The following is a 27,829-nucleotide window of genomic DNA, read 5'->3' as shown; positions in this document are numbered from 1 at the left end:
CTTAATTTATCCATTGAGAATTATTAGGAGGATCCCCATGATACCACTTAAAAGTTCTATATATATGACTAAGCCATATCAATTATTTGTTTTTATTTTCTGCCCACCAGCACCCTGCCTCGTTCAGGAGGCTAAACTATTATGCACTAAAAGTATTGTTTGTTTTTTTGTCTCTTTTTCCATTTTGTCTTATCATGTCTTTTTTCTAATTTCTCCTCCAATCATAGTAAGACATACAGGTGTTTACAGACTTTATAAATAAACATCCCACAATGTGGGAGCTAAAAGTACCTGGTCCCCCAGATTATCCTCTACTCCTCACCCAGATCTCCCCACCTCCTTCAGCCCACTGCCCCAGTGTGATTACCACATAAAAACAAACAGGAAAAACTAAAAGAACAGCAACCCTCCCAAAGTACAAAAACACATTCAAAAGAAAGTACATAAAGAAACAAACTACAAGCATACATAAACTTAAAGTAGATATTATCATGTGACTGAGCAGCAACAAGTTTAATGTGAGTCACCTCTGATGGTTAGATAAGATATTATAAATCCACTCTCATTGGTTTCAGACAAGAACGAAATTTGGACAATTTATACAAAATACGTTTTAATTCACATTTTCAATATTATTTTCCACCGGTTTTTCAAGTAGACCGGCAATACAGTTCAGTTCAACACAGGTACAAAAGGGAGATACAAAATATAAATAATAAATTATACAAATAAAAAACAATAATTTATGGATTTAAATATAATAAATAGACTGACAGGGTCCCACATGATTGTATTCATGTTTTATAAACTGGTAAGGGCGTAGCTTCTGAGATGAGTCTGGATGATCAGTACATCTGTGCTGCAAGGTTATGCAATCTTTGCAGATGACGTTTAGTCTCTTTCCTGATGAGCTCCCACGCCTGTGCACTGTAGTTCTGAAAAACACAGAAAATGTGAAATATTAGTTGGGTGAACTTTCTTGGAAAATAACGAGCATAATGTCTTGAAGAACAAAGAAAGACCTGGTGCCGTATGTATTAAGCTTCTCAGAGTAGGAGTGCTGATTTAGGATCAGTATTTTCTTTTGGATCACTATAAATAAGGACAGAGGAGACCTGATACTAGATCAGCACTTCTCTGAGATGCTTGATACATATGGCCCCAGAACCCACTTTTTTTAAATGAACACTGCCCCTGTTTAGCCTAGCCTAGTTAATATTCATTTGATTACATGTATTAAACACGTTTCCATACGAAACCAAACTCACCATTTTTCTCAGAACCTTCTTATTCAACTTCTTGAAGTACCGTTTCAGTCTCCTCTCAGGTTTCATGGAAGGTGATACCTGTTGGACAAAATTAAACAAAACATTAGCGTCATACAGATGTAGGATCTTCATTTGATCTCTTTTTTCAGAGTATTTCCTGCACGGCAGGAAATGGAAACTTAATGTGTATTCAATGTTCTAAAAGGATTCTAAAGATTGTAATTTCCACTTTAAAATATCAAACTTGATTTGCCATAATGAAAAATGCATCAAAGCATACAAAAAAAGTTCATTATTTATAATCCACAATCATTTACATTTCTCATTATTGCAGTATTATTTATGTGACGTCGCAAACTGGCTCAAAATCTGTAATAACCCATATACAGTGCGTTCGGAAAGTATTCAGACCCCTTCCCTTTTTCCAAATTTTGTGAAGTTACAGCTTTATTATAAAATGGATTAAAGAAAAAAATCCTCATCAATCTACACACAATACCCAATAATGACAAAGCAAAAACAGAAATACCTTATTTACCAATGAATTCAGACCCTTTGCTATGAGACTCAAAATTCAGCTCAGGTGCATCCTGTTTCCATTGATCAGTTGACAGTGCATGTCAGAGCAAAAACCAGGCCGCGAAGTTGAGGAAATCGTTCGTAGAGCTCCGAGACAAGATTGTGTCGAGATACAGATCTGGGAAAGGGTACTTTGTAACCACCAAGACTCTTACTAGAGCTGGCCGCCTGGCCAAAGTGAACAATCGGGGTAGAAAGGCCATGGTCAGGGAGGTGACCAAGAACCTGATGGTCACTCTGACAGAGCTCCAGATTTCCTCTTTGGGGATGGGAGAGCCTTCCAGAAAGACAACCATCTCTGCAGTACTCCACCGATCAGGCCTTTATGGTAAAGTGGCCAGACGGAAGACACTCCTCAGTAAAAGGCACATTGCAGCCCGCTTGGAGTTTGTCAAAAGGCACCTAAGGAGTCTTAGACCATGAGAAACAAGTGTCTCTATTTGGCCTGAATGCAAAGCATCACATCTGTAGGAAATCTTGCACCATCCCTACGGTTAAGCATGGTGGTGGCAGCATCATGCTGTGGGGATGTTTTTCATTGACAGGGACTGGGAGACTAGTCAGGAATGAGGGAAAGATGAACAGAGCAAAGTACAGAGACATCCTTCATTAAAACCTGCTCCAGAGCACTCAGGACCTCAGACTGGTGTCACGTTCCTGACCTGTTTTCCTTTTTCTTGTATTTATTTAGTTGGTCAGGGCGTGAGTTGGGTGGGTTTGTCTATGTTTGATTTTTTATGTTGGGATGTTTGTGTTCGGCCGGGTATGATTCTCAATCAGAGACAGCTGTCAATCGTTGTCCCTGATTGAGAATCATACTTAGGCAGCCTGGGTTTCACGTGTGTTTTGTGGGTGTTTGTATCTCGTGTCAGTGTCCGTGCCACACGGGACTGTTTTCGGTTTGGTTACGTTTGTTGTTTTGTGTCTTGAAGTGTTCTGTTTTACTTTCATTAAATAATGAACACTAACCCCTCTGCGTGTTGGTCCGATCCATGCTCCTCCTCGTCTGAGGAGGAGAACGACTATGACAGCCGTAACAACTGGGGTGAAGGTTCACCTTCCAACAGGACAACGACCCTAAGCATACAGCCAAGACAACGCAAGAGTGGCTTCGGGACAAGTCTCTGAATGTCCTTGAGTGGCCAAGCCAGAGCCCGGACTTGACCTGATCGAACATCACTGGAGAGACCTGAAAATAGCTGTGCAGCGACGCTCCCTATCCAACATGACAGATCTTGAGAGGATCTGCAGAGAAGAATGTCAGAAACTCCCCAAATACAGACGTGCCAATGTTGTAGCATGATACCCAAGAAGACTCAAGGCTGTAATCACTGCCAAAGGTGCTTCAACAAAGTCCTGAGTAAAGGGTCTAAATACTTATGTAAATGTGATATTTCTGTTTTTATTGTTAATACAGATGCAAAAATGTTTGCAAAATTGTGTGTAGATTGATGAGGGGGAAAATGAATTTAATCAATTTTAGAAAAAGGATGTGACGTAACAAAATGTGGAAGAAGTCAAGGGGTTGAATACTTTAAACGTAGATTTCTCCACTTGTAGAGTTAGTAGGCTACACCTAAACCAGGGCTCTCCAACAATGTTCCTGGAGAACTACCTTCCTGTAGGTTTTCACTCCAACCCTAATCTACCACACCTGATTAATTAACTGGTTGATAAACTGAATCAGGTTAGTTACAACTGGGGTTGGAGCGAAAACCTACAGGAAGGTAACTCTCCATGAACGGGGTTGGAGAGCCCTGACCTAAACAGGGATTATACTTTAAATAGACCTGTTACTTACACAGGAATTAAGGTTCTCCAATTGGCGTTCTAGAATGTTGAGGAAATCGTCCAGGTTTTTCTTGTCCCAGGTGACAGATTTCATATTCCCATCAAACAGTTTTGTGATTTGATAGATGGTCTCTTTCAGGAATCTGACTTGGTCCTCAAACTACACAGGAAGATATAAAAAGAAGATTAGAAACAGTATAGGCTTTCGTTATGGCATCAATATAACATTGGGTCAAGACCGCCATACCAAAGCATAACAGAACACGATAAGTCACATTTCTAGTCTTTACCTCAGCATCATCTATGTGTCTGTAAAGTGATGTTGGGAAAAAGACTGGGGCATCCTGCTTTGTGATATCTCCTCCCTGGAAAACAATCAATATAGTATGCTAAGTCACGTATCAAATACTTCAAGACCAATCAAGACAGACATAAAGTATAGCTTAAACTGCAAGTACAGTAGGCCTAATGTAGATAGCGTCTCTTGATCTCTGTCATTATAGCCTTAGCGCCCTTTTAGTATGTATATTCAAAAATAGGCTAACAGTTTTCTAACAAAAAGGCTAAACATGAAACATATGACTACTTTACTTGGTTGGTTGTTTTGCTGTCCTTAATACATGCATTCAGTCTCCTCTTACAGTGTGCTGATAACTCACCATCTGGTCCAGCAGTGAAAGGTATTCTGCGCTCAAGTGGCGGTAGTGGTGTTGTATCCAGTCACAGCAATGACACACGCTCCGCATACTGCAAATAATAAGAAAAATACACGTCCAACTCTGCATTGTGTACATTGTAAATAGCAGTTCGTTTCGCTATTAGTTTTCCAGATGAGTTTGAACATCTTGGCTGTGTTAAGTAGTTTTATGTGGAATTTGGAAAGGGAAAGCTGTATAGAGAATTTTCCCTGGTCAACCTACCGGAGGCGGGAACTTTCATTTTCCAGACTAGCACATGCAGCAATAGGAATTCCATGCCTGCTCCGTATCCTTGACGAACAAATCCAAGTAAATCCATAGACATTCTCCTTGAATCCGGCTTTAAACTTTAGTTGACCCACAAGATAAGATTATTCAATTTAGATATCGGCTAGGCTATTACTGTAGCGAGAATAGGCTATTCGCGAGCTTTGCTTTCAACTGCTAATAACTTCGCGTGAACCGATAAAAAAAAGTCTGATAACAAAATCGTCGAAGTCGAAATAAAACCCACACTTCCTAAGAAAAGTAGCCATATAAGACATTAATTTAGTGGGTTTCGTTCAAAGTTAGTCCGAAGTATTGTTCCGTAGTCTTCTGCTGTTGCGCTACAACTGAAAAGTGAATGGGAGACGTCAGCGTCAATACCCATATCTCTCCACTTTCATATTCACAATGACGTAACCAACTTTCACCCTACTGTTGTCTGCTGGTGATGCAACGTTGACAAGCAACGACAACATGATTTGTTGGAACTTTCTATTTGTCGTTTATTTTACAAGGGGAAAATGAAAAAGAATATGTGACAAAAGTTCCTTGGTATAGGCTACGATATCAGGGATATTTTCACTAAAACTGTCTGCACGGTCCTGGACGGTCCTGGAGACCAGCAGGAGGTGCAGGATTATGTTCCAACCCAGTACAAACACACCTGTTCCATCAGGGTCTTGATAAGATGTCATAGTTGGTTTCATATTGGTTTCATATTGAAATGTCATGTTGTAGACAAAAATGTCAGATGTAGCCTAATTCTTCTGCTGCATTTATTCATAAAGCGTCTCAGGGTAGGAGTGCTGATCCAGGATCAGAACCCCCTCCTTCCATTCATTATAGTCTATAAGGCAAAACTGATCCTATATCAGTAATGCTACGCTTTGAGATGCTTAATAAATACAGGCCTTGGTTTTATTTGATAAAGCCTTATGTATCAAATATTTTTTTTCTATTAGTGACCAGCCATGAGGATGAATCATAAGAGTGACACTTGAAACGTGATACCAAAGAGTCAGAGAGCTATATTTCCCATCACAGTATCATCAATTTGTTGCCTATAGTTTTACAGGCATGGCAATAACAGCATCAAAAGGGCTGCAGCCACAACACATTACCACTGATAGAATCTTTGACCGTGTGGCGACGTCCAGTGTGCTGAAGTTGCTGACATGGCTCTGGCTGCTCATGGCTGGCTGGCGGCTCTGGCTGCTCATGGCTGGCTGGCGGGTCTGGCTGCTCATGGCTGGCTGGCGGCTCTGGCTGCTCATGGCTGGCTGGCGGCTCTGGCTGCTCATGGCTGGCTGGCGGCTCTGGCTGCTCATGGCTGGCTGGCGGCTCTGGCTGCTCATGGCTGGCTGGCGGCTCTGGTTGCTCATGGCTGGCTGGCGGCTCTGGCTGCTCATGGCTGGCTGGCGGCTCTGGCTGCTCCTGTCTGGCGGAAGGCTCTGGCTGCTCCTGTCTGGCGGAAGACTCTGGCTGCTCCTGTCTGACGGAGGGCTCTGGCTGCTCCTGTCTGGCAGAAGGCTCTGGCTGCTCCTGTCTGGCGGACGGCTCTAGCGGCTCCTGTCTGGCGGACGGCTCTAGCGGCTCCTGTCTGGCGGACGGCTCTAGCGGCTCCTGTCTGGCAGACGGCTCTGAAGGCTCATGACAGACGGGCGGCTTTGAAGGCTCAGTACAGACGGGCAGTTCAGGCGCCGTTGGGCAGACGGGCCGTTCAGGCGCCGTTGGGCAGACGGGCCGTTCAGGCGCCGTTGGGCAGACGGGCAGTTCAGGCGCCGCTGGGCAGACGGGCAGTTCAGGCGCCGCTGGGCAGATGGCAGACTCTGGCCGGCTGAGGCGCACTGTAGGCCTGGTGCGTGGTGCCGGAACTGGAGGTACCGGGCTAAGGACACGCACCTTCAGGCTAGTGCGAGGAGCAGCAACAGGACGCACAGGACTCTGGAGACGCACAGGAGGCTTAGTGCGTGGTGTAGGCACTGGTGGTAATGGGCAGGAGACACGCACCATAGGGCTAGTGCGTGGAGGAGGAACAGGGCTCTGGAGACGCACAGGAGGCTTGGTGCGTGGTGCCGGCACTGGTGGTACTGGGCTGGGGCGGGGACATGGCGCCGGATATACCGGACCATGCAGGCGTACTGGCTCCCTTGAGCATTGAGCCTGCCCAACCTTACCTGGTTGTATGCTCCCCGTCGCCCGACCAGTGCGGGGAGGTGGAATAACCCGCACTGGGCTGTGTATGCGAACCGGGGACACCATGCGTAAGGCTGGTGCCATGTATGCCGGCCCGAGGAGACGCACTGGTGGCCAGATGCGTTGGGCCGGCTTCATGACATCACGCTCAATACTCAAACTAGCCCTGCCAGTGCGGGGAGGTGGAATAACCCGCCCCGGGCTATGCACACGTACAGGAGACATCGTGCGCTCTACCGCATAACACGGTGTCTGCCCGTACTCTCGCTCTCCACGGTAAGCTCGGGGAGTTGGCGCAGGTCTCCTACCTGACTTCGCCACACTCCCTTGTAGCCCCCCCCCCCCCCCCAAGACATTTTTGGGCTTGACTCACAGGTTTCCAGCCTCGCTTCCGTGCTGCCTCCTCATACCACCGCCTCTCGGCTTTAGCTGCCTCCAGCTCTTCACGAGGGCGGCGATATTCTCCTGGCTGTGCCCATGGACCTTTTCCGTCCAATATTTCCTCCCATGTCCGGATGAGGAGGAGGAGTAAGGGTCGGACCAAAACGCAGCGTTGTATGCAGACATAATGGATATTTATTAAAGAAAGACGAAACACGAAAACTCTTACACAAACTACAAAACAACAAACGACGTAGACAGACCTGAACTTGAGAACTTACATATAGACATGAAGAACGCACGAACAGGAAAGACTAGCCAAACGAACGAACAAACGAAACAGTCCCGTGTGGTGTAACAGACACAGACACAGGAACAATCACCCACAAACAAACAGTGAGAACAGCCTACCTTAATATGGTTCTCAATCAGAGGAAACGTCAAACACCTGCCTCTAATTGAGAACCATATCAGGCAACACATTTAACCCAACATAGAAACACATAAAATAGACTACCCACCCAGCTCACGTCCTGACCAACTAAACAAAATAAAACAAAGTCAAATAAGGTCAGGAACGTGACAATTAGCAACAGGGCTGCGGCCACAACACAGGACAACTGATAGAATCTTTGACCGTGTGGCGACGTCCAAATAGCTGAAGTGGCTGACGTCTTCATGGGTTTTAGCGCTAGTAGTGATACATGTCAATGGTGCTGAAACGTCTTCTTAAGTCCCATGACACGCCTGCGGTGGACGCATTTTGGGGTTTTCCAAGCTGTTTTACACAAGTTGTGTGATGTAATCAGTTTCCCCTGAGTCTTCTCCCTAGGAATAATAGACACCTTTGGCTGACTTATCGAATTGGGTCGGGAATATGTAGTTTGAAGAGCGTTTGCACATTGGGAAGATGTCGCCAAGATATCATAATAGAATGTTGCCGACATCTAAACAATGTAGAACTGTGGAATTTAGAATGTGTAAGACGTCAATGAGCAAACAATGTCTAAACTGCATCATCCCAATGTACAGTTGAAGTCGGAAGATTACATACACCTTCGCCAAATACATTTAAATTCAGTTTTTCACAATTCCTGACATTTAATCCAAGTAAAAATTCCCTATTTTAGGTCATTTAGGTTCACCACTTTATTTTAAGAATGTGAAATATCAGAATAATAGTAGAGAGAATTATTTATTTCAGCTTTTATTTCTTTCATCACATTCCCAGTGGGTCAGAAGTTTAAATACACTTAATTAGTATTTGGTAGCATTGCCTTTAAATTGTTTAACTTGGGTCAAATATTTTGGCTAGCCTTCCACAATCTTCCCACAATAAGTTGGGTGAATTCTGGCCCATTCCTCCTGACAGAGCTGGTGTAACTGAGTCCGGTTTTTAGGCCTCCTTGCTCACACACGCTTTTACAGTTCTGCCCTCAAATTTTCTATAGGATTGAGGTCAGGGCTTTGTGATGGCCACTCCACTACCTTGACTTTGTTATCCTTGCGAGCCAATTTGCCACAACTTTGGAAGTATGCACGGGGTCATTGTCCATTTGGAAGACCCATTTGTGACCAAGCTTTAACTTCCTGACTGATGTCTTGAGATGTTGCTTCAATATATCCACATCATTTTCCTGCCTTACGATACCATCTATTTTGTGAAGTGCACCAGTCTCTCCTTCAGCAAAGCACCCCCACAATATGATGCTGCCACCCTTGTGCTTCACGGTTAGGATGGTGTTCTTCGAATTGCAAACCTCCCCCTTTTTCCTCCAAACATAACGATGGTCATGATGGACAAACAGTTCTATTTTTGATTCATCAGACCAGAGGACATTTCTCCAAAAAGTATGATCTTTGTCCCCATGTGCATTTCTACAAACCGTAGAAACAAACCGTAGTCTGGCTTTTTTATGGTGGTTTTGGAGCTGTGGCTTCTTCCTTGCTGAGTGGCCTTTCAGGTTATGTCGATATAGGACTCATTTTACTGTGGATATAGATACTTTTGTATCTGTTTCCTCCATCATCTTCACAAGGTCCTTTGCTGTTGTTCTTGGATTGAATTGCACTTACTGCATCAGAGTGTTTTCTATCCAATTCTACCAATTATATGCATATCCTAGCTTCTGGGCCTGAGTAACAGGCAGTTTACTTTGGGGACGTCATTTATCCGAACTTCCGAACACTGCTCCCTAGCCCTAAAAATGATGATGGACTGTCATTTCTCTTTGCTTATTTCAGCTGTTCCTGCCGTAATATGGACTTGGTCTTTTAGCAAATAGTGCTATCTTCTGTATACCACCTTTACCTTGTCACAACACAGCTGATTGGCTCAAACGCATTAAGAAGGAAAGAAATTCCACAAATTAACTTTTAACAAGGCAAACCTGTTATAGTTTTTTCCAATTGCTAACACACTAAAATGACATGCAAAGCACAATCATTTACACTGACAAACAGAGAGAAAAACATCTTCTCAAGTCTCCAAAAGTCTAAACACATTTTCTGCTTTACACACATTTTGCAATTCAAAATGGCACTTTTTAAATGCACTGCACACGGTTCTCTGCATAAGACAGAACAATCTGACATAAAGTCACATGTTTGCCATTTCAAACACTGCCATTCAATATGACACTACATGAGCTAATTGGCCAATACATGTGCCACCTGGCCAAACACCTCAATGGTTAATTGTTACCACTTCAATCAGGAAGTAAACACTATGAAAAGACCACAGGGGAGCCCCTTTTGTTTTACATCAACAATGGAAGCCGTTGCAGAGAGAGGAAGAGGAAGAGGAAGAGGGAGGGTGAGAATGAGAGGGGGAGGAAGAGTGGCAGGTAGGGGTAGAGCTGGTAGAGGAGTTCATGGCCAAAGAAGACAACAACTTTCAAATGAAAACAGAGCAACCTTAGTTGATCATGTCATCAACCATGGGCTGACAATGCGAGAGGCTGGACAGAGAGTGCAGCCCAACTTGAGCCGTTTTACTGTCGCCTGTGTCATCCGGACATTTAGACTGGAGTACAGGTATGTAACCAACATTTCTTTCACACTATGTAGTACACCCCATGTCATAGTGTATCAGTTGGGTGACACCTGTTTACTTCATGAATGGCTGATGTCATACACTAACTGCACAAATTTCCTGTAGAATTTACTCCACTGTGGAGGAAATATCTTTAGGCTGCATTGTCCAAGCCCTATATATATATTTATTTGTTCTAAAGGACTGAGAGACGCAACCATGGTGGAGGAAGGGGCCAAATGTTCACCGGGGTACAGGAAGCTGCCATTGTAAACTTGGTTTTGGAAGATAATGAAATTAGATTACGAGATATTCAAAGCCACATCATCCAAGACAACACCATATTCAACAACATTCAACGAGTCAGTCTGTCCACATTGGCTCGCATTCTCAAGCGAAACCAAATCAGAATGAAACAACTTTATAAGGTGCCGTTTGAGAGAAACTCTCAAAGAAACAAAGAGGTCAGACGAGCATATGTGGATGTAAGTACAATATTGACTGCAGTACACCACACGCAACATTGTTTCACAGTGTACTGGATAACACCATATTGACTGCCTTTGTTCTTTGTTTTCAGGGAGTACTGGAAATGGATGCTCATGCAATCCCACATGAGTTTATCTTAATAGATGAGGCTGGATTCAACCTAACAAAGACCAGAAGAAGGGGGAGAAACGTCCTTGGCCACAGAGCCATTATAGATGTTCCTGGCCAACGTGGTGGGAACATCACAATGTGCGCTGCCATCTCCAATACGCATGGTGTCCTCCACCGTCATGCCAACCTTGGACCATACAACACAGCCCATATTCTCACATTTCTGGACAGACTCCACAATATTCTCAAACCACCAGAGCGTATGAATGATGCAGACCATCAAAGAACCCGGTACGTTGTAGTATGGGACAACGTGAGCTTTCATCGTGCAGCCCCAGTCCAAAACTGGTTTGCTGACCACCCACCATTTCTCGTGAAATACCTCCCACCATATTCACCATTTCTGAACCCCATAGAAGAGTTATTTTCGGCATGGTGGTGGAAGGTATATACGCCCCGGCAGCCCTTTGTGCGCATGCCTCTTGTGCAGGCTATGGAAGTGGCATGTGATGAGATTGACGTGGGTGCGATTCAGGGATGGATAAGGCACTCAAGGCGCTTCCCTCAATGTCTGGCAAGGGAAGATATTGCCTGTGATGTGGACGAGGCGTTGTGGCCAGACCCAGCTGTGATGTGGACGAGGCGTTGTGGCCAGACCCAGCTGTGCGGCAAGATGCTGCCTAATTATTTTTCTTGCCTCTTTTTTTCTAGATATTTTTTCTGCACATTTTTTCTGCAATTTTCTTTTTCAGTTTACTGTTTTTTTGTAAGCATATTTTTGTTCAGTCCAATGTAAATATATCTGCTGTGCATATGTTGCTGTCACACCCTGGCCTTAGTATTCTTTGTTTCTGTAATATTTTGGTTAGGTCAGGGTGTGACAGGGGGGATGTTTTGTATGTTTTGTCTCGTCTTGGGTGGTTGTATTGTATAGGGGGTTTTGTTGAGTGTATGGGGTTGGGTTTAGTATAGTTGTCTAGGCAAGTCTACGGTTGCCTGAATGGTTCTCAATCAGAGACAGCTGTCATTTATTGTCTCTGATTGGGAGCCATATTTAAGGCAGCCATAGACAGTAGGCTTTCGTGGGTAATTGTCTATGTCTATGTTGCATGTGTGCACGTAGTTCGTTTTAGCTTCACGTTTGTTGTTTTGTTCATTTATTAAGTGTTTGTTTGTCTTCATTAAAATAAGATATCTTTCTTTCCCGCTGCGCCTTGGTCCACTCATTCGTCTCATAACGATCGTGAAAGTTGCACTGACTTGTTTGGTGAAAAATAAAAATTCAAATATTTCAACAGCATGTGTGTGTATCTGCTAATATTTCTGTGCATCTGAAGAATTTTCTACAATTTGAACTATTTTAGTATTATGGCAAAGCATACTAAAGATGAGAGTGCTTTTCATTATGCCCAACAGTGTGTAGTTGGTTAGACAAAATTCTGGTAATATGAATGAAGTGTGTGCCATTTCGTGCAAACGTTTGATTTTGATAATGCTATATGTAGTTTTGGTTGCAGTGCTTCATTTTGCAGGATATATGAGGTATTTTGCAGTTTGGGTGTGTGGTTTTGTGAATTGTGTTAAGTATTATGATAAAACCAGCCTAGTTTGCAAAATTGTGTTTTAGCAATTGGGAAAAACTGTAATTGAAATGCATTCCAGGTGACTACCTCCTGAAGCTGGTTCAGAGAATTTCCAAAAGTGTGCAAAGCTGTCATCATGGCAAAGAGTGGATACTTTGAACAATCTCAAATATAACATATATTTTGACTTGTGTAAACACTTTTTTGGTTACTACATGAATCCATATGTGTTATTTCATAGTGTTGATGTCTTCACTACTATTATACAATGTAGAAAATAGTTAAAATAAAGAAAAACCCTGAGGTGTGTCCAAACTTTTGACTGGTACATTATGTATATATATATATATACTCCGGACTCCGACATTCATCCTCCTAATATGTCTATGTTTCTTATGTGCAATCTTTTACTTTTAGATTTGTGTGTATCGTTGTGTATTGTTAGATATTTCTTCAATGGTAGAGCTAGGACCACAAGCATTCGCTACACCCATTAAAACATCTGCTAAATATGTGAATGCGATAAATTACAATTTATTTGATTAAAATAGATTATTGTTGTAAAAAATATATATGAAGATACGTTTGAAGAAATGTGTAAAATAATTTATTTCATTATAATATATTTCATTATTACAATAACAATCATTTCCTATAAGGTTGCAATAATAAATACAGTATGCAATGGCCTTCATAAATACAAAAATAAATATACGAAAACATTGTTACATGAGTCTATGTATAGCCTAAGTCAATCACATAATTATTCATTATAAAAAATGATTTACTCCACACAGTTGTGAATATATTACTACACTATAGATAAATACGTTCAAAACAAATAAATAAACTTGTAAATAAATAGATGAATAAATAGACATACAAATAAATAATATCTACACAACACACACATAACGCTCATTGGCTACTTAATGTTGTGTCTAGTCTTTGTAGGTGTGACAGCACCACTGTCCTTATGTCTTCCCAGCCGCTTGCGCTGTAATCCTGCATAAATTAAATACACTTGTTGAGATTTTAGAATAAACACATGTTGTATCATCACATAAATACATCCAGATTTGGTGAATGTACTCTCTTTGTAAGACAAATGGATCCACCTACCTCGCGTTTCAAGTAATTCTTCAGGAACTTGAAGTGAAGGCTCATCTTTTTGTTCACTTTTTTGACAGATTTTGATTGTCTAGTTTTCATAGCCTTTACCTGTAAGAACAAAATACAAATATTTCATTTAATATTATTATTTGATTAACATGTAGCCACTTATATTATAATCTAGCAGGATAGTATAATGTTTTCCTTTTTGCATTAATGTTAAGGGCGAAAATCACAAATGACATACGCATTGATCCAGCTCCGAGGTCTGGCGATAGAGGTCATTCATAAACTTGTCAACTCCTTTCTGGTCCCAGGCGGTGTACTCATATTTACCACTGCTGTACAATTTCTTTATAGCGTTCAGAGTATGCGAAATGAAGGCCATCTGTTCGTCAGCCTAGAAGAAGAGTGATTTGTATTAGTATATGCCTTATAAATTGAGGGCTAATATCAGAAAATTATAGCAAATTGCATATTCGTTATAACCAAATTATATACAGTGCATTCGGGAAGTACTCAGAACCCTTCACTATCTGCACATTTTGTTACGTTTTAGCCTTATTTTAAATTGATTACATATTATTTGTTTCATCAATCTACACACAATGACCCATAATGACCAAGTCAAAACATGTTTTTAGACATTTTTGCCAATTTATTCAAAACAAAAAACAGTTTTTGCTTTATCATTACGGGGTATTGTGTGTAGATTGATGATGATTTTTAATTTATTTGTAATCAATTTTAGAAATGGTCTGTAACGTAACAAAATTTGGAAAAGGTGATGGGGTCTGAATACTTTCCGAATTCAGTGTTTAATCCACTCTTAGAAAAAAAGGTTATGGATAGAACAAAACCTTTTTTATGCATATTTATTACCTTGAAATTATTGACTTGTCTGTATTGTTTGTCAGGAAAAGTGATCTGAGGTTCTCGAGAGACTTCATGACCCTGAGATGTCAAAAAATATAAACAAAATATTGAATTATTATTACTGTACAAAAAGGAGTCAGGTAATTTAAATGAAACATAGCAGCTCATGAAATGTTTAAAAGATGACAAGAGCTCAATGACCAGGAACAAGTGAATAAACATTTTCCAATATCCTACCATTTTCTGAAGCATCGTTATGGTGTTGTTGCTGAACACTTGGAACATGCTCGGAGACCGAGGCAGTGTCCTCATCCACGTGCATCCGATGGTTTTATTCCAGGTGCAAATCGTCATGACCAAGCACATCCAAAAGCTGATTGAACCCATTTTAGCGTAGGTCTGCTGTAGTTCTCGGTCTGTCCACAATCAATCTTGATGCCCTTCAAAAAGATAGCCTACTTCGTGTATGTCCGACAAAACAAAGTTTTCCGCAACGGATAAAGAGATAAAGTGTTCTTCCTGACTGATCAATTTATCGAATTCCCGAGTTCTGTCATGCTCCAACCTGTGTCGATCCTTTATACTAAGAGTCTGCAAGGTATTCCAAAAGTGAAAGGTGGAAGTTCCCTTACACTTTCATACCTGAGTGTTGTTTTACGTCTGGAGAAAATGCAGGGAAAGGACAGGTGCATCTCTCGAATAATTGTTACATCTTGAGTTATTTGCTATTTTATCATGAAATATTGTCCTTTCAACCAGGATTTTTTTAATAGAAGAAATACACATGTGAATCCATTTTAGTCAGACTATGGCCTAAATAAATATCACCATATAGAACAAGATTGAGTTTGGCCTTTCACTTCGAAAAGAACAGTATTTAATGTTTGAAAACGCAACACCTTTTCATTTGCGCACAGAAACTATGGTGACAACTACGTTGTAAGCACCTGCTGAGGTTAAAGGGTAATTGTGGTTTGTGGACCTCAACTGCCTATTTAAAGATACAGATCAACGTTGTATAGGTTCAATCAATTACACACTCAACATGACTTTATTTCGTTTTAGAAACAGGTTGTGGTCTGAATTATTTTGGTTGACCCGCTCCTAAGCTCCCGGTTTTCAGAATAAGACACTGGAAGCCTATGCAGCGCACAGGCAGTACAGACCTTGGTATTACTGCTTACCTTGAAATTAGTGCTTAAATTGGAGCCTATATTTCGGATGGTTTGAATCTGGGCCTACAGGCACTTGTGAGTAAAATATAAGTCTATCGCGTAGATCATTTGTCAAAGTATTCCATATTCGTGTGTTTTTATTGAACTTTTATTCAGATATGTGAGTTGATGTTACCTCTGCATCTATTATCTTTCCACTATAGAGACTGAAGAGTAACAGCATGGTTAGCGATTGCTATACTCCATTGAACTAACATTCAGAATGTGGAGATATAATTATGTTGCATGATCTCCAGTAAATGTGTACTTGATAGAATGAATAACTATCTGAATCAACATTGTTTTACAGTGATATGATGATGTCTTAAAGGGCGGGAAAGTATGGCTGGAATTCAGAGTATTGTAAAGGAGTTTATTGTTTTTCATTGAAAATTATGTTGATATGCAATTGTTAGTAGGAATCATTTCTCATTTAGGATAACATTTCAACGAAAAGTTCGTTGTATTTCAAGGTTGCATCACACCACAGATTTTACAAAATTAATAGCACAATTTTAACCAATGTAAGGCGTGTATGTATCTTTATTTAAATACTATAACCTACATGGAAATTATTTGCAACACGGAGAAATAACATAAACATATAAATAAAGCTTTCAGTGGCACATTTCGTTTATTCAACAAAATTGCACGTTTTGCAAAAATGAACTAAAAAATGAACTTCTTGGCATTTTTGATTTCTTGAGTTAAATAACCAAGAAAGTACACATTCCGAATAGGTCATAATTTGTCTAGCAAGAAGGTCTTGGAGATCCCTGAGTTTGATGGAATTTCATTTCACAAGAGTTAGGTTTTGTTGGAAGAGCTCGCTGGCTAGTTGAAACGCAAGTCTCAGTGCCCAAACCTTTTCCCCCTCCTGTAATCACAATAACACCCCGTGTAACCATGCAATTGAACTTGACTAACACAGAAATTGTAGACACTCATGATCTCCTGAGCATCACCTCTATTGAAAGCGTTGGACGTTGGACCATTATCATTTCCGCCTCTGGGATACAGCCTCTGGGTAACCTCTCCTATACCACACACAAAAAAACACCATACCTCAATAAAATAACTAAATATATGAATGAATCAAGCTCCAATAATCAATTTTCAACTAGAATAAATTAATTGTGATATCACTGTCACGTTCCTGACCTGTTTTCTGTTGTTTTTGTATGTGTATGATGTCAGGGCGTGAGTTTTGGGTGGGCAGTCTATGTTTTCTGTTTCTATGTTGGTTTTGGGTTGCCTGGTATGGCTCTTAATTAGAGGCAGGTGTTTTGCGTTTTTCTCTAATTGAGAGTCATATTTAGGTAGGGTGTTCTCACTGTTTGTTTGTGGGTGATTGTCTCCTGTGTCGTCGATGTCTGTACCATACGGGACTGTTTGGCTGTTCGTTCGTTTGATGTAGTCTGTTCCTGTCCGTGAGTTCTACGTTTAGTTATGTAAGTTCATGTTCAGGTTTCGTCTACGTCGTTTTCTTATTTTGTAATTTTGTAAGTGTTTTGTTTTCGTTTTGCCGTCGTATTCAAATAAAAAGATGGCTTATTTCCCTACTGCTGCGTATTGGTCCACTGATCCTTCTCTCCTCTCCTCGTCCGAGGAAGAGGAGGACAACAGCCCTTACAGAATCACCCACCAAACTAGGACCAAGCGGCAAGGGAAAGCTCAACAGAGCAACCAGGACTTCTGGACTTGGGAGGAGATCCTGGACGGTAAAGGACCCTGGGCTCAGCCAGGGGAATATCGCCGTCCCAAGGCGGAGTTGGAAGCAGCGAAGGCAGAGATGCGCTGGTATGAGGAGGCAGCGCGGCGACGCGGTTGGGAGCCCGTGAGTCAGACCCAAAAATTTCTTGGGGGGGGGGGGGGGGGCACACGAGGAGTGTGGCAAAGCCGGGTAGGATACCTGAGCCAACTCCCCGTGCTTACCGTGGAGTGAGAGGGCGTCGTACTGGTCAGACACCGTGTTATGCGGTAAAGCGCACGGTGTCCCCAGTACGCGTGCTTAGCCCAGTGCGGGCTATTCCACCTCGCCGCACTGGGAGGGCTAAGTTGGGCATCGAGCCGGATGTCATGAAGCCGGCCCAACGCATCTGGCCACCAGTGCGTCTCCTCGGGCCGGCATACATGGCACCAGCCTTACGAATGGTGTCCCCGGTTTGCCAGTATAGGCCAGTGCGGGCTATTCCACCTTGCCGCACTGGCAGGGCTACGGGCACCATTCAACCTGGTAAGGTTGGGCAGGCTCGGTGCTCAAGAGCACGTGTCCTCCTTCACGGTCCGGTATACCCGGTGCCACCTCCATGTACCAGTCCTCCGGTGGCAGCCCCCCGTACCAGGCTGTCTCTCCGGGTTCTCTCTCCAGCTGTTTCCTCCTCTCCAGCGCAGCCAGTGCCTATACCACGCACCAGGCTGTCTCTCCTTCTCCTCCCTACAGAGCCGTCCTGCCATGACCAGCCAGAGCCGTCCTGCCATGACCAGCCAGAGCCGTCCTGCCATGACCAGCCAGAGCCGTCCTGCCATGACCAGCCAGAGCCGTCCTGCCATGACCAGCCAGAGGCGTCCTGCCGGGACCAGCCAGAGGCGTCCTGCCGGGACCAGCCAGAGGCGTCCTGCCGGGACCAGCCAGAGGCGTCCTGCCGGGACCAGCCAGAGGCGTCCTGCCGGGACCAGCCAGAGGCGTCCTGCCGGGACCAGCCAGAGGCGTCCTGCCGGGACCAGCCAGAGGCGTCCTGCCGGGACCAGCCAGAGGCGTCCTGCCGGGACCAGCCAGAGTCCCTCAGCCGGGACCTGCCAGAGTCCCTCAGCCGGGACCTGCCAGAGTCCCTCAGCCGGGACCTGCCAGAGTCCCTCAGCCGGGACCTGCCAGAGTCCCTCAGCCGGGACCTGCCAGAGTCCCTCAGCCGGGACCTGCCGCCCCTTGTCCCGGTGCCGCCCCTTGTCCCGGTGCCGCCCCTTGTCCCGGTGCCGCCCCTTGTCCCGGTGCCGCCCCTTGTCCCGGTGCCGCCCCTTGTCCCGGTGCCGCCCCTTGTCCCGGTGCCGCCCCTTGTCCCGGTGCTGGCCGTTCATTTAGGGGGTTTTAGTTGGAGGGTGGTCATTGGGAGGGGTATACAGAAGCGGGGAGTGACTATGGTGTTGTGGGGACAGCGTCCGGAGCCTGAGCCACCACCGTGGTCAACTGCCCACCCAGACCCTCCCCTGGACTTTGTGCTGGTGCGCTCGGCATTCGCACCTTGAGGGGGGGGTTCTGTCACGTTCCTGACCTGTTTTCTGTTGTTTTTGTATGTGTATGATGTCAGGGCGTGAGTTTTGGGTGGGCAGTCTATGTTTTCTGTTTCTATGTTGGTTTTGGGTTGCCTGGTAAGGCTCTTAATTAGAGGCAGGTGTTTTGCGTTTTTCTCTAATTGAGAGTCATATTTAGGTAGGGTGTTCTCACTGTTTGTTTGTGGGTGATTGTCTCCTGTGTCGTCGATGTCTGTACCATACGGGACTGTTTGGCTGTTCGTTCGTTTGATGTAGTCTGTTCCTGTCCGTGAGTTCTACGTTTAGTTATGTAAGTTCATGTTCAGGTTTCGTCTACGTCGTTTTCTTATTTTGTAATTTTGTAAGTGTTTTGTTTTCGTTTTGCCGTCGTATTCAAATAAAAAGATGGCTTATTTCCCTACTGCTGCGTATTGGTCCACTGATCCTTCTCTCCTCTCCTCGTCCGAGGAGGACAACAGCCCTTACAATCACAGTATGCATGCTACAGTCAGAATTATTAGGAGGATCCCCATGATGCCACTTAAAAAGTTCTATATATATGACTAAGCTATATAAATTTGTTTTTATTTTTTGCCCACCAGCACCCTGCCTCGTTCAGGGGACTAAACTATTATCCATTAAAAGTATTGCTTGTTTTTTGCCTCTTTTTCCATATTGTCTTCCATGTTTTTTTTCTTATTTCTCCTCCAATCATAGTAAGACATACAGGTGTATACAGACTTTATAAATAAACATCCCACAATGTGGGAGCTAAAAGTTCCTGGTCCCCCAGATTATCCTCTACTCCTCACCCAGATCTCCCCACCTCCTTCAGCCCACTGCCCCAGTGTGATTACCACATAAAAACAAACAGGAAAAACAAAAAGAACAGCAACCCTCCCAAAGTACAAAAACACATTCAAAAGAAAGTACATAAAGATACAAAACTACAAGCATACATAAACTTAAAGTAGATATTATCATGTGACTGAGCAGCAACAAGTTTAATGTGAGTCCCCTCTGATGGTTAGATAAGATATTATAAATCCACTCTCATTGGTTTCAGACAAGAACGAAATTTGGACAATTTATACAAAATACGTTTTTATTCACATTTTCAATATTATTTTTCACCGGTTTTTCAAGTAGACCGGCAATACAGTTCAGTTCAACACAGGTACAAAAGGGAAATACAAAATATAAATAATAAATTATACAAATAAAAAACAATAATTTATGGATTTAAATATAATAAATAGACTGACAGGGTCCCACATGATTGTATTCATGCTTTATAAACTGGTAAGGGCGTAGCTTCTGAGATGAGTCTGGATGATCAGTACATCTGTGCCGCAAGGATATCCAATCTTTGCAGATGACGTTTAGTCTCTTTCCTGATGAGCTCCCACGCCTGTGCACTGTAGTTCTGAAAAACACAGAACATTTGAAATATTAGTTGGGTGAACTTTCTTGGCAAAATAACGAGCATAATGTCTTGAAGAACAAAGAAAGACCTGGTGCCGTATGTATTAAGCTTCTCAGAGTAGGAGTGCTGATTTAGGATCAGTATTGTCTTTTGGATCACTATAAATAAGGACAGAGGAGACCTGATACTAGATCAGCACTTCTCTGAGATGCTTGATACATATGTCCCCAGAACCCACGTTTTTTAAATGAACACTGCCCCTGTTTAGCCTAGCCTAGTTAATATTCATTTGATTACATGTATTAAACACGTTTCCATACGAAACCAAACTCACCATTTTTCTCAGAACCTTCTTATTCAACTTCTTGAAGTACCGTTTCAGTCTCCTCTCAGGTTTCATGGCAGGTGATACCTGTTGGACAAAATTAAACAAAACATTAGCGTCATACAGATGTAGGATCTTCATTTGATCTCTTTTTTTCTGAGTATTTCCTGCACGGCAGGAAATGGAAACTTAATGTGTATTCAATGTTCTAAAAGGATTCTAAAGATTGTAATTTCCACTTTAAAATATCAAACTTGATTTGCAATAATGAAAAATGCATCAAAGCATACAAAAAATGTCCATTATTTATAATCCACAATCATTTACATTTCTCATTACTGCAGTATTATTTATGTGACGTCGCAAACTGGCTCAAAATCTGTAATAACCCATACACAGTGCGTTCGGAAAGTATTCAGACCCCTTCCCTTTTTCCAAATTTTGTGAAGTTAAAGCTTTATTATAAAATGGATTAAAGAAAAAAATCATCATCAATCTACACACAATACCCAATAATGACAACGCAAAAACAGAAATACCTTATTTACCAATGAATTCAGACCCTTTGCTATGAGACTCAAAATTCAACTCAGGTGCATCCTGTTTCCATTGATCAGTTGACAGTGCATGTCAGAGCAAAAACCAGGCCGCGAAGTTGAGGAAATCGTCCGTAGAGCTCCGAGATAAGATTGTGTCGAGATACAGATCTGGGAACGGGTACTTGTAACCACCAAGACTCTTACTAGAGCTGGCCGCCTGGCCAAAGTGAACAATCGGGGTAGAAAGGCCATGGTCAGGGAGGTGACCAAGAACCCGATGGTCACTCTGACAGAGCTCCAGATTTCCTCTTTGGGGATTGGAGAGCCTTCCAGAAAGACAACCATCTCTGTAGTACTCCACCGATCAGGCCTTTATAGTAAAGTGGCCAGACGGAAGACACTCCTCAGTAAAAGGCACATTGCAGCCCGCTTGGAGTTTGCCAAAAGGCACCTAAGGAGTCTTAGACCATGAGAAACAAGTGTCTCTATTTGGCCTGAATGCAAAGCATCACATCTGTAGGAAACCTTGCACCATCCCTACGGTTAAGCATGGTGGTGGCAGCATCATGCTGTGGGGATGTTTTTCATTGGCAGGGACTGGGAGACTAGTCAGGATCGAGGGAAAGATGAACAGAGCAAAGTACAGAGAACCCCTTCATTAAAACCTGCTTCAGAGCACTCAGGACCTCAGACTGGGGTGAAGGTTCACCTTCCAACAGGACAACGACCCTAAGCATACAGCCAAGACAACGCAAGAGTGGCTTAAGGACAAATCTCTGAATGTCCTTGAGTGGCCCAGCCAGAGCCCGGACTTGACCTGATCGAACATCACTGGAGAGACCTGAAAATAGCTGTGCAGCGACGCTCCCTATCCAACATGACAGACCTTAAGAGGATCTGAAGAGAAGAATGGCAGAAACTCCCCAAATACAGATGTGCCAATGTTGTAGCATGATACCCAAGAAGACTCAAGGCTGTAATCACTGCCAAAGGTGCTTCAACAAAGTCCTGAGTAAAGGGTCTAAATACTTATGTAAATGTGATATTTCTGTTTTTATTGTTAATACAGTTGCAAAAATGTCTAAAACACGTTTTTTGCTTTGTCATTATGGGGTATTGTGTGTAGATTGATGAGGGGGGAAATTAATTTAATCAATTTTAGAAAAAGATGTGACGTAACAAAATGTGGAAGAAGTCAAGGGGTTGAATACTTTAAACGTAGATTTCTCCACTTGTAGAGTTAGTAGGCTACACCTAAACCAGGGCTCTCCAACAATGTTCCTGGAGAACTACCTTCCTGTAGGTTTTCACTCCAACCCTAATCTACCATGCCTGATTAATTAGCTGGTTGATAAACTGAATCAGGTTAGTTACAACTGGGGTTGGAGCGAAAACCTACAGGAAGGTAACTCTCCATGAACGGGGCTGGAGAGCCCTGACCTAAACAGGGATTATACTTTAAATAGACCTGTTACTTACACAGGAATTAAGGTTCTCCAATTGGCGTTCTAGAATGTTGAGGAAATCATCCAGGTTTTTCTTGTCCCATGTGACAGATTTCATATTCCCATCAAACAGTTTTGTGATTTGATAGATGGTCTCTTTCAGGAATCTGACTTGGTCCTCAAACTACACAGGAAGATATAAAAGGAAGATTAGAAACAGTATAGGCTTTCGTTATGGCATCAATATAACATTGGGTCAAGACCGCCATACCAAAGCATATCAGAACACGATAAGTCACATTTCTAGTCTTTACCTCAGCATCATCTATGTGTCTGTAAAGTGATGTTGGGAAAAAGACTGGGGCATCCTGCTTTGTGATATCTCCTCCCTGGAAAACAATCAATATAGTATGTTAAGTCACGTGTCAAATACTTCAAGACCAATCAAGACAGACATAAAGTATAGCTTATACTGCAAGTACAGTAGGCCTAATGTAGATAGCGTCTCTTGATCTCTGTCATTATAGCCTTAGCGCCTTTTTAGTATGTATATTCAAAAATAGGCTAACAGTCTTCTAACAAAAATACATGCATTCAGTCTCCTCTTACAGTGTGCTGATAACTCACCATCTGATCCAGCAGTGAAAGGTATTCTGCGCTCAAGTGACCGTAGTGGTGTCGTATCCAGTCACAGCAACGACACACGCTCTGCATACTGCAAATAATAAGAAAAATACACGTCCAACTCTGCATTGTATACATTGTAAATAGCAGTTCGTTTCGCTATTAGTTTTCCAGATGAGTTTGAACATCTTGGCTGTGTTAAGTAGTTTTATGTGGAATTGGGAAAGGGAAAGCTGTATAGAGAATTTCCCCTGATCAACCTACCGGAGGCGGGAACTTTCATTTTCCAGACTAGCACATGCAGCAATAGGAATTCCATGCCTGCTCCGGCTCCTTGACGAACAAATCCAAGTAAATCCATAGACATTCTCCTTGAATCCGGCTTTAAACTTTAGTTGAACCACAAGATAAGATTATTCCATTTAGATATCGTCTAGGCTATTACTGTAGCGAGAATAGGCTATTCGCGAGCTTTGCTTTCAACTGCTAATGACTTCGCGTGAACCGATAAAAAAAAGTCTGATAACAAAATCGTCGAGGTCGAAATAAAACCCACACTTCCTAAGAAAAGTAGCCATAGAAAACATTAATTTAGTGGGTTTCGTTCAAAGTTAGTCCGAAGTATTGTTCCGTCGTCCTCTGCTGTTGCGCTACAACTGAAAAGTGAATGGGAGACGTCAGCGTCAATACCCATATCTCTCAACTTTCATTTTCACAATGACGTAACCAACTTTCCCCCTACTGTTGTCTGCTGGTGATGCAACGTTGACAAGCAACGACAACATGATTTGTTGGAACTTTCTATTTGTCGTTTATTTTACAAGGGGAAAATGAAAAAGAATATGTGACAAAAGTTCCTTGGTATAGGCTACGATATCAGGGATATTTTCACTAAAACTGTCTGCACGGTCCTGGACGGTCCTGGAGACCAGCAGGAGGTGCAGGATTTTGTTCCAACCCAGTACAAACACACCTGTTCCATCAGGGTCTTGATAAGATGTCATAGTTGGTTTCATATTGAAAAGTCATGTTGTAAGCAAAAATGTCAGATGTAGCCTAATTATTCTGCTGCATTTATTCATAAAGCGTCTCAGAGTACGAGTGCTGATCTAGGATCAGGACGCATTCCATCCATTCATTATATTCTATTGGGCAAAACTGATCCTAGATCAGCAATGCAACTCTTTGAGATCCTTAATAAATACGGGCCTTGGTTTTGTTTTGATATAGCCTTACTGTAGGCCTTATACATTAAATATTTTAGTTTTACAGGCATGGCAACACTGCGGCCACAACACAGGACAACTGATAGAATCTTTGACCGTGTGGCGACGTCCAATGTGCTGAAGTGGCTGACGTCTTCATGGGTTTTAGCGCTAGTAGTGATACATGTCAATGGTGCTGAAACGTTTTCTTATGTCCCATGACACACCTGCGGTGGACGCATTTTGGGGTTTTCCAAGCTGTTTTACACAAGTTGTGTGATGTAATCAGTTTCCCCTGAGTCTTCTCCCCAGGAATAATAGACACCTTTGGCTGACGTATCGAATTCGGTAGGGAATATGTAGTTTGAAGAGCGTTTGCACATTGGGAAGATGTCGCCAAGATATCATAATAGAATGTTGATGTCTAGGCGACATCTAAACAATGTAGAACTGTAGAATTTAGAATGTGTAAGACGTCAATGAGCAAACAATGTCTAAACTGCATCATCCCAATGTACAGTTGAAGTCGGAAGATTACATACACCTTAGCCAAATACATTTAAATTCAGTTTTTCACAATTCCTGACATTTAATCCAAGTAAAAATTCCCTATCTTAGGTCAGTTAGGTTCACCACTTTATTTTAAGAATGTGAAATATCAGAATAATAGTAGAGAGAATTATTTAGTTCAGCTTTTATTTCTTTCATCACATTCCCAGTGGGTCAGAAGTTTACATACACTCAATTAGTATTTGGTAGCATTGCCTTTAAATTGTTTAACTTGGGTCAAATATTTTGGGTAGCCTTCCACAATCTTCCCACAATAAGTTGGGTGAATTCTGGCCCGTTCCTCCTGACAGAGCTGGTGTAACTGAGTCCAGTCTTTAGGCCTCCTTGCTCACACACGCTTTTACAGTTCTGCCCACAAATTTTCTATAGGATTGAGGTCAGAGATTTGTGATGGCCACTCCACTACCTTGACTTTGTTATCCTTGTAAGCCAATTTGCCACAACTTTGGAAGTATGCACGGGGTCATTGTCCATTTGGAAGACCCATTTGTGACCAAGCTTTAACTTCCTGACTGATGTCTTGAGATGTTGCTTCAATATATCCACATCATTTTCCTGCCTCACGATACCATCTATTTTGTGAAGTGCACCAGTCTCTCCTTCAGCAAAGCACCCCCACAATATGATGCTGCCACCCCTGTGCTTCACGGATAGGATGGTGTACTTCGGCTTGCAAACCTCACCCTTTTTCCTCCAAACATAACGATGGTCATGATGGACAAACAGTTCTATTTTTGATTTATCAGACCAGAGGACATTTCTCCAAAAAGTATGATCTTTGTCCCCATGTGCATTTCTACAAACCGTAGAAACAAACTGTAGTCTGGCTTTTTTATGGTGGTTTTGGAGCAGTGGCTTCTTCCTTGCTGAGTGGCCTTTCAGGTTATGTCGATATAGGACTCATTTTACTGTGGATATAGATACTTTTGTACCTGTTTCCTCCATCATCTTCACAAGGTCTTTTGCTGTTGTTCTGGGATTGAATTGCACTTACTGCATCAGAGTGTTTTCTATCCAATGCTACAAATTATATGCATATCCTAGCTTCTGGGCCTGAGTAACAGGCAGTTTACTTTGGGGACGTCATTTTTCCGAACTTCCGAACACTGCTCCCTAGCCCTAAAAATGATGATGGACTGTCATTTCTCTTTGCTTATTTGAGCTGTTCCTGCCGTAATATGGACTTGGTCTTTTAGCAAATAGTGCTATCTTCTGTATACCACCCTTACCTTGTCACAACACAGCTGATTGGCTCAAACGCATTAAGAAGGAAAGAAATTCCACAAATTAACTTTTAACAAGGTACACCTGTTATAGTTTTTTCCAATTGCTAACACACTAAAATGACATGCACAGCACAATTATTTACACTGACACACAGAGAGCAAAACATATTCTCAAGTCTCCAAAAGTCTAAACACATTTTCTGCTTTACACACATTTTGCAATTCAAAATGGCACTTTTTAAATGCACTGCACACGGTTCTCTGCATAAGACAGAACAATCTGACATAAAGTCACATGTTTGCCATTTCAAAACACTGCCATTCAATATGACACTACATGAGCTAATTGGCCAATACATGTGCCACCTGGCCAAACACCTCAATGGTTAATTGTTACCACTTCAATCAGGAAGTAAGCACTATGAAAAGACCACAGGTGAGCCCCTTTTGTTTTACAACAACAATGGAAGCCGTTGCAGAGAGAGGAAGAGGAAGAGGAAGAGGGAGGGTGAGAATGAGAGGGGGAGGAAGAGTGACAGGTAGGGGTAGAGCTGGTAGAGGAGTTCATGGCCAAAGAAAACAACAACTTTCAAATGAAAACAGAGCAACCTTAGTTGATCATGTCATCGTCCATGGGCTGACAATGCGAGAGAATGGACAGAGAGTGCAGCCCAACCTTTGTTGATCATGTCATCAACCATGGGCTGACAATGCGAGAGGCTGGACAGAGAGTGCAGCCCAACTTGAGCCGTTTTACTGTCGCCTGTGTCATCCGGACATTTAGACTGGAGTACAGGTATGTAACCAACATTTCTTTCACACTATGTAGTACACCCCATGTCATAGTGTATCAGTTGGGTGACACCTGTTTACTTCATGAATGGCTGATGTCATACACTAACTGCACACATTTCCTGTAGAATTGACTCTACTGTGGAGGAAATATCTTTAGGCTGCATTGTCCAAGCCCTATATATATATTTATTTGTTCTAAAGGACTGAGAGACACAACCATGGTGGAGGAAGGGGCCAAATGTTCACCGGGGTACAGGAAGCTGCCATTGTAAACTTGGTTTTGGAAGATAATGAAATTAGATTACGAGAAATTCAAAGCCACATCATCCAAGACAACACCATATTCAACAACATTCAACGAGTCAGTCTGTCTACATTGGCTCGCATTCTCAAGCGAAACCAAATCAGAATGAAACAACTTTATAAGGTGCCGTTTGAGAGAAACTCTCAAAGAAACAAAGAGGTCAGACGAGCATATGTGGATGTAAGTACAATATTGACTGCAGTACACCACACGCAACATTGTTTCACAGTGTACTGGATAACACCATATTGACTGCCTTTGTTCTTTCTTTTCAGGGAGTACTGGAAATGGATGCTCATGCAATCCCACATGAGTTTATCTTAATAGATGAGGCTGGATTCAACCTAGCAAAGACCAGAAGAAGGGGGAGAAACGTCCTTGGCCACAGAGCCATTATAGATGTTCCTGGCCAACGTGGTGGGAACATCACAATGTGCGCTGCCATCTCCAATACGCATGGTGTCCTCCACCGTCATGCCAACCTTGGACCATACAACACAGCCCATATTCTCACATTTCTG

At 42.5% G+C, this 27,829-nt stretch overlaps 3 protein-coding genes and 1 long non-coding RNA gene across 6 annotated transcripts; 1 reads left to right on the top strand and 3 right to left on the bottom strand.

Annotated features, from left to right (window-relative positions):
* Positions 1-687: 687 nt before the first annotated feature.
* LOC129869338 (interferon a3-like) lies at positions 688-4,933 on the bottom strand. Of its 2 annotated transcripts, XM_055943678.1 has the most exons (6): positions 4,559-4,933; positions 4,298-4,385; positions 3,929-4,003; positions 3,649-3,798; positions 1,269-1,346; positions 688-935 (listed from the first exon to the last, which is right to left on the bottom strand). In XM_055943678.1, exons 2-6 carry the CDS (start codon positions 4,382-4,384, stop codon positions 846-848), a joined length of 480 nt encoding a protein of 159 aa, XP_055799653.1. In that variant the 5' UTR covers position 4,385; positions 4,559-4,933; the 3' UTR covers positions 688-845. The 2 variants fall into 2 exon arrangements, with proteins under 2 accessions (XP_055799653.1, XP_055799649.1); XM_055943674.1 differs by lacking the exon at positions 4,559-4,933 and having other exon boundaries at positions 4,298-4,432.
* A 5,108-nt stretch (positions 4,934-10,041) lies between these two features.
* On the top strand, positions 10,042-10,878 carry LOC129869330 (uncharacterized). Its single transcript, XR_008761882.1, has 3 exons — positions 10,042-10,216; positions 10,417-10,699; positions 10,795-10,878. It is a non-coding gene; the product is annotated as an uncharacterized LOC129869330 (long non-coding RNA).
* A 2,437-nt stretch (positions 10,879-13,315) lies between these two features.
* Positions 13,316-14,773, bottom strand: LOC129869319 (interferon a3-like). The gene is made up of 5 exons (XM_055943665.1): positions 14,624-14,773; positions 14,393-14,464; positions 13,758-13,910; positions 13,520-13,618; positions 13,316-13,402 (listed from the first exon to the last, which is right to left on the bottom strand). The coding sequence occupies exons 1-5, from the start codon at positions 14,771-14,773 to the stop codon at positions 13,316-13,318; spliced, it is 561 nt and encodes a 186-aa protein (XP_055799640.1).
* Positions 14,774-19,972: 5,199 nt separating this feature from the next.
* On the bottom strand, positions 19,973-23,850 carry LOC129869302 (interferon a3). Of its 2 annotated transcripts, XM_055943660.1 has the most exons (6): positions 23,473-23,850; positions 23,212-23,299; positions 22,899-22,973; positions 22,619-22,768; positions 20,610-20,687; positions 19,973-20,275 (listed from the first exon to the last, which is right to left on the bottom strand). In XM_055943660.1, the coding sequence occupies exons 2-6, from the start codon at positions 23,296-23,298 to the stop codon at positions 20,186-20,188; spliced, it is 480 nt and encodes a 159-aa protein (XP_055799635.1). In that variant the 5' UTR covers position 23,299; positions 23,473-23,850; the 3' UTR covers positions 19,973-20,185. The 2 variants fall into 2 exon arrangements, with proteins under 2 accessions (XP_055799635.1, XP_055799630.1); XM_055943655.1 differs by lacking the exon at positions 23,473-23,850 and having other exon boundaries at positions 23,212-23,346.
* Positions 23,851-27,829: the final 3,979 nt, after the last annotated feature.

The sequence above is a fragment of the Salvelinus fontinalis genome, chromosome 2 (assembly GCF_029448725.1).
Source record: "Salvelinus fontinalis isolate EN_2023a chromosome 2, ASM2944872v1, whole genome shotgun sequence".
Taxonomy (NCBI): Eukaryota; Metazoa; Chordata; class Actinopteri; order Salmoniformes; family Salmonidae; genus Salvelinus; species Salvelinus fontinalis.
This window is presented reverse-complemented; position numbering and strand designations above follow the sequence as displayed.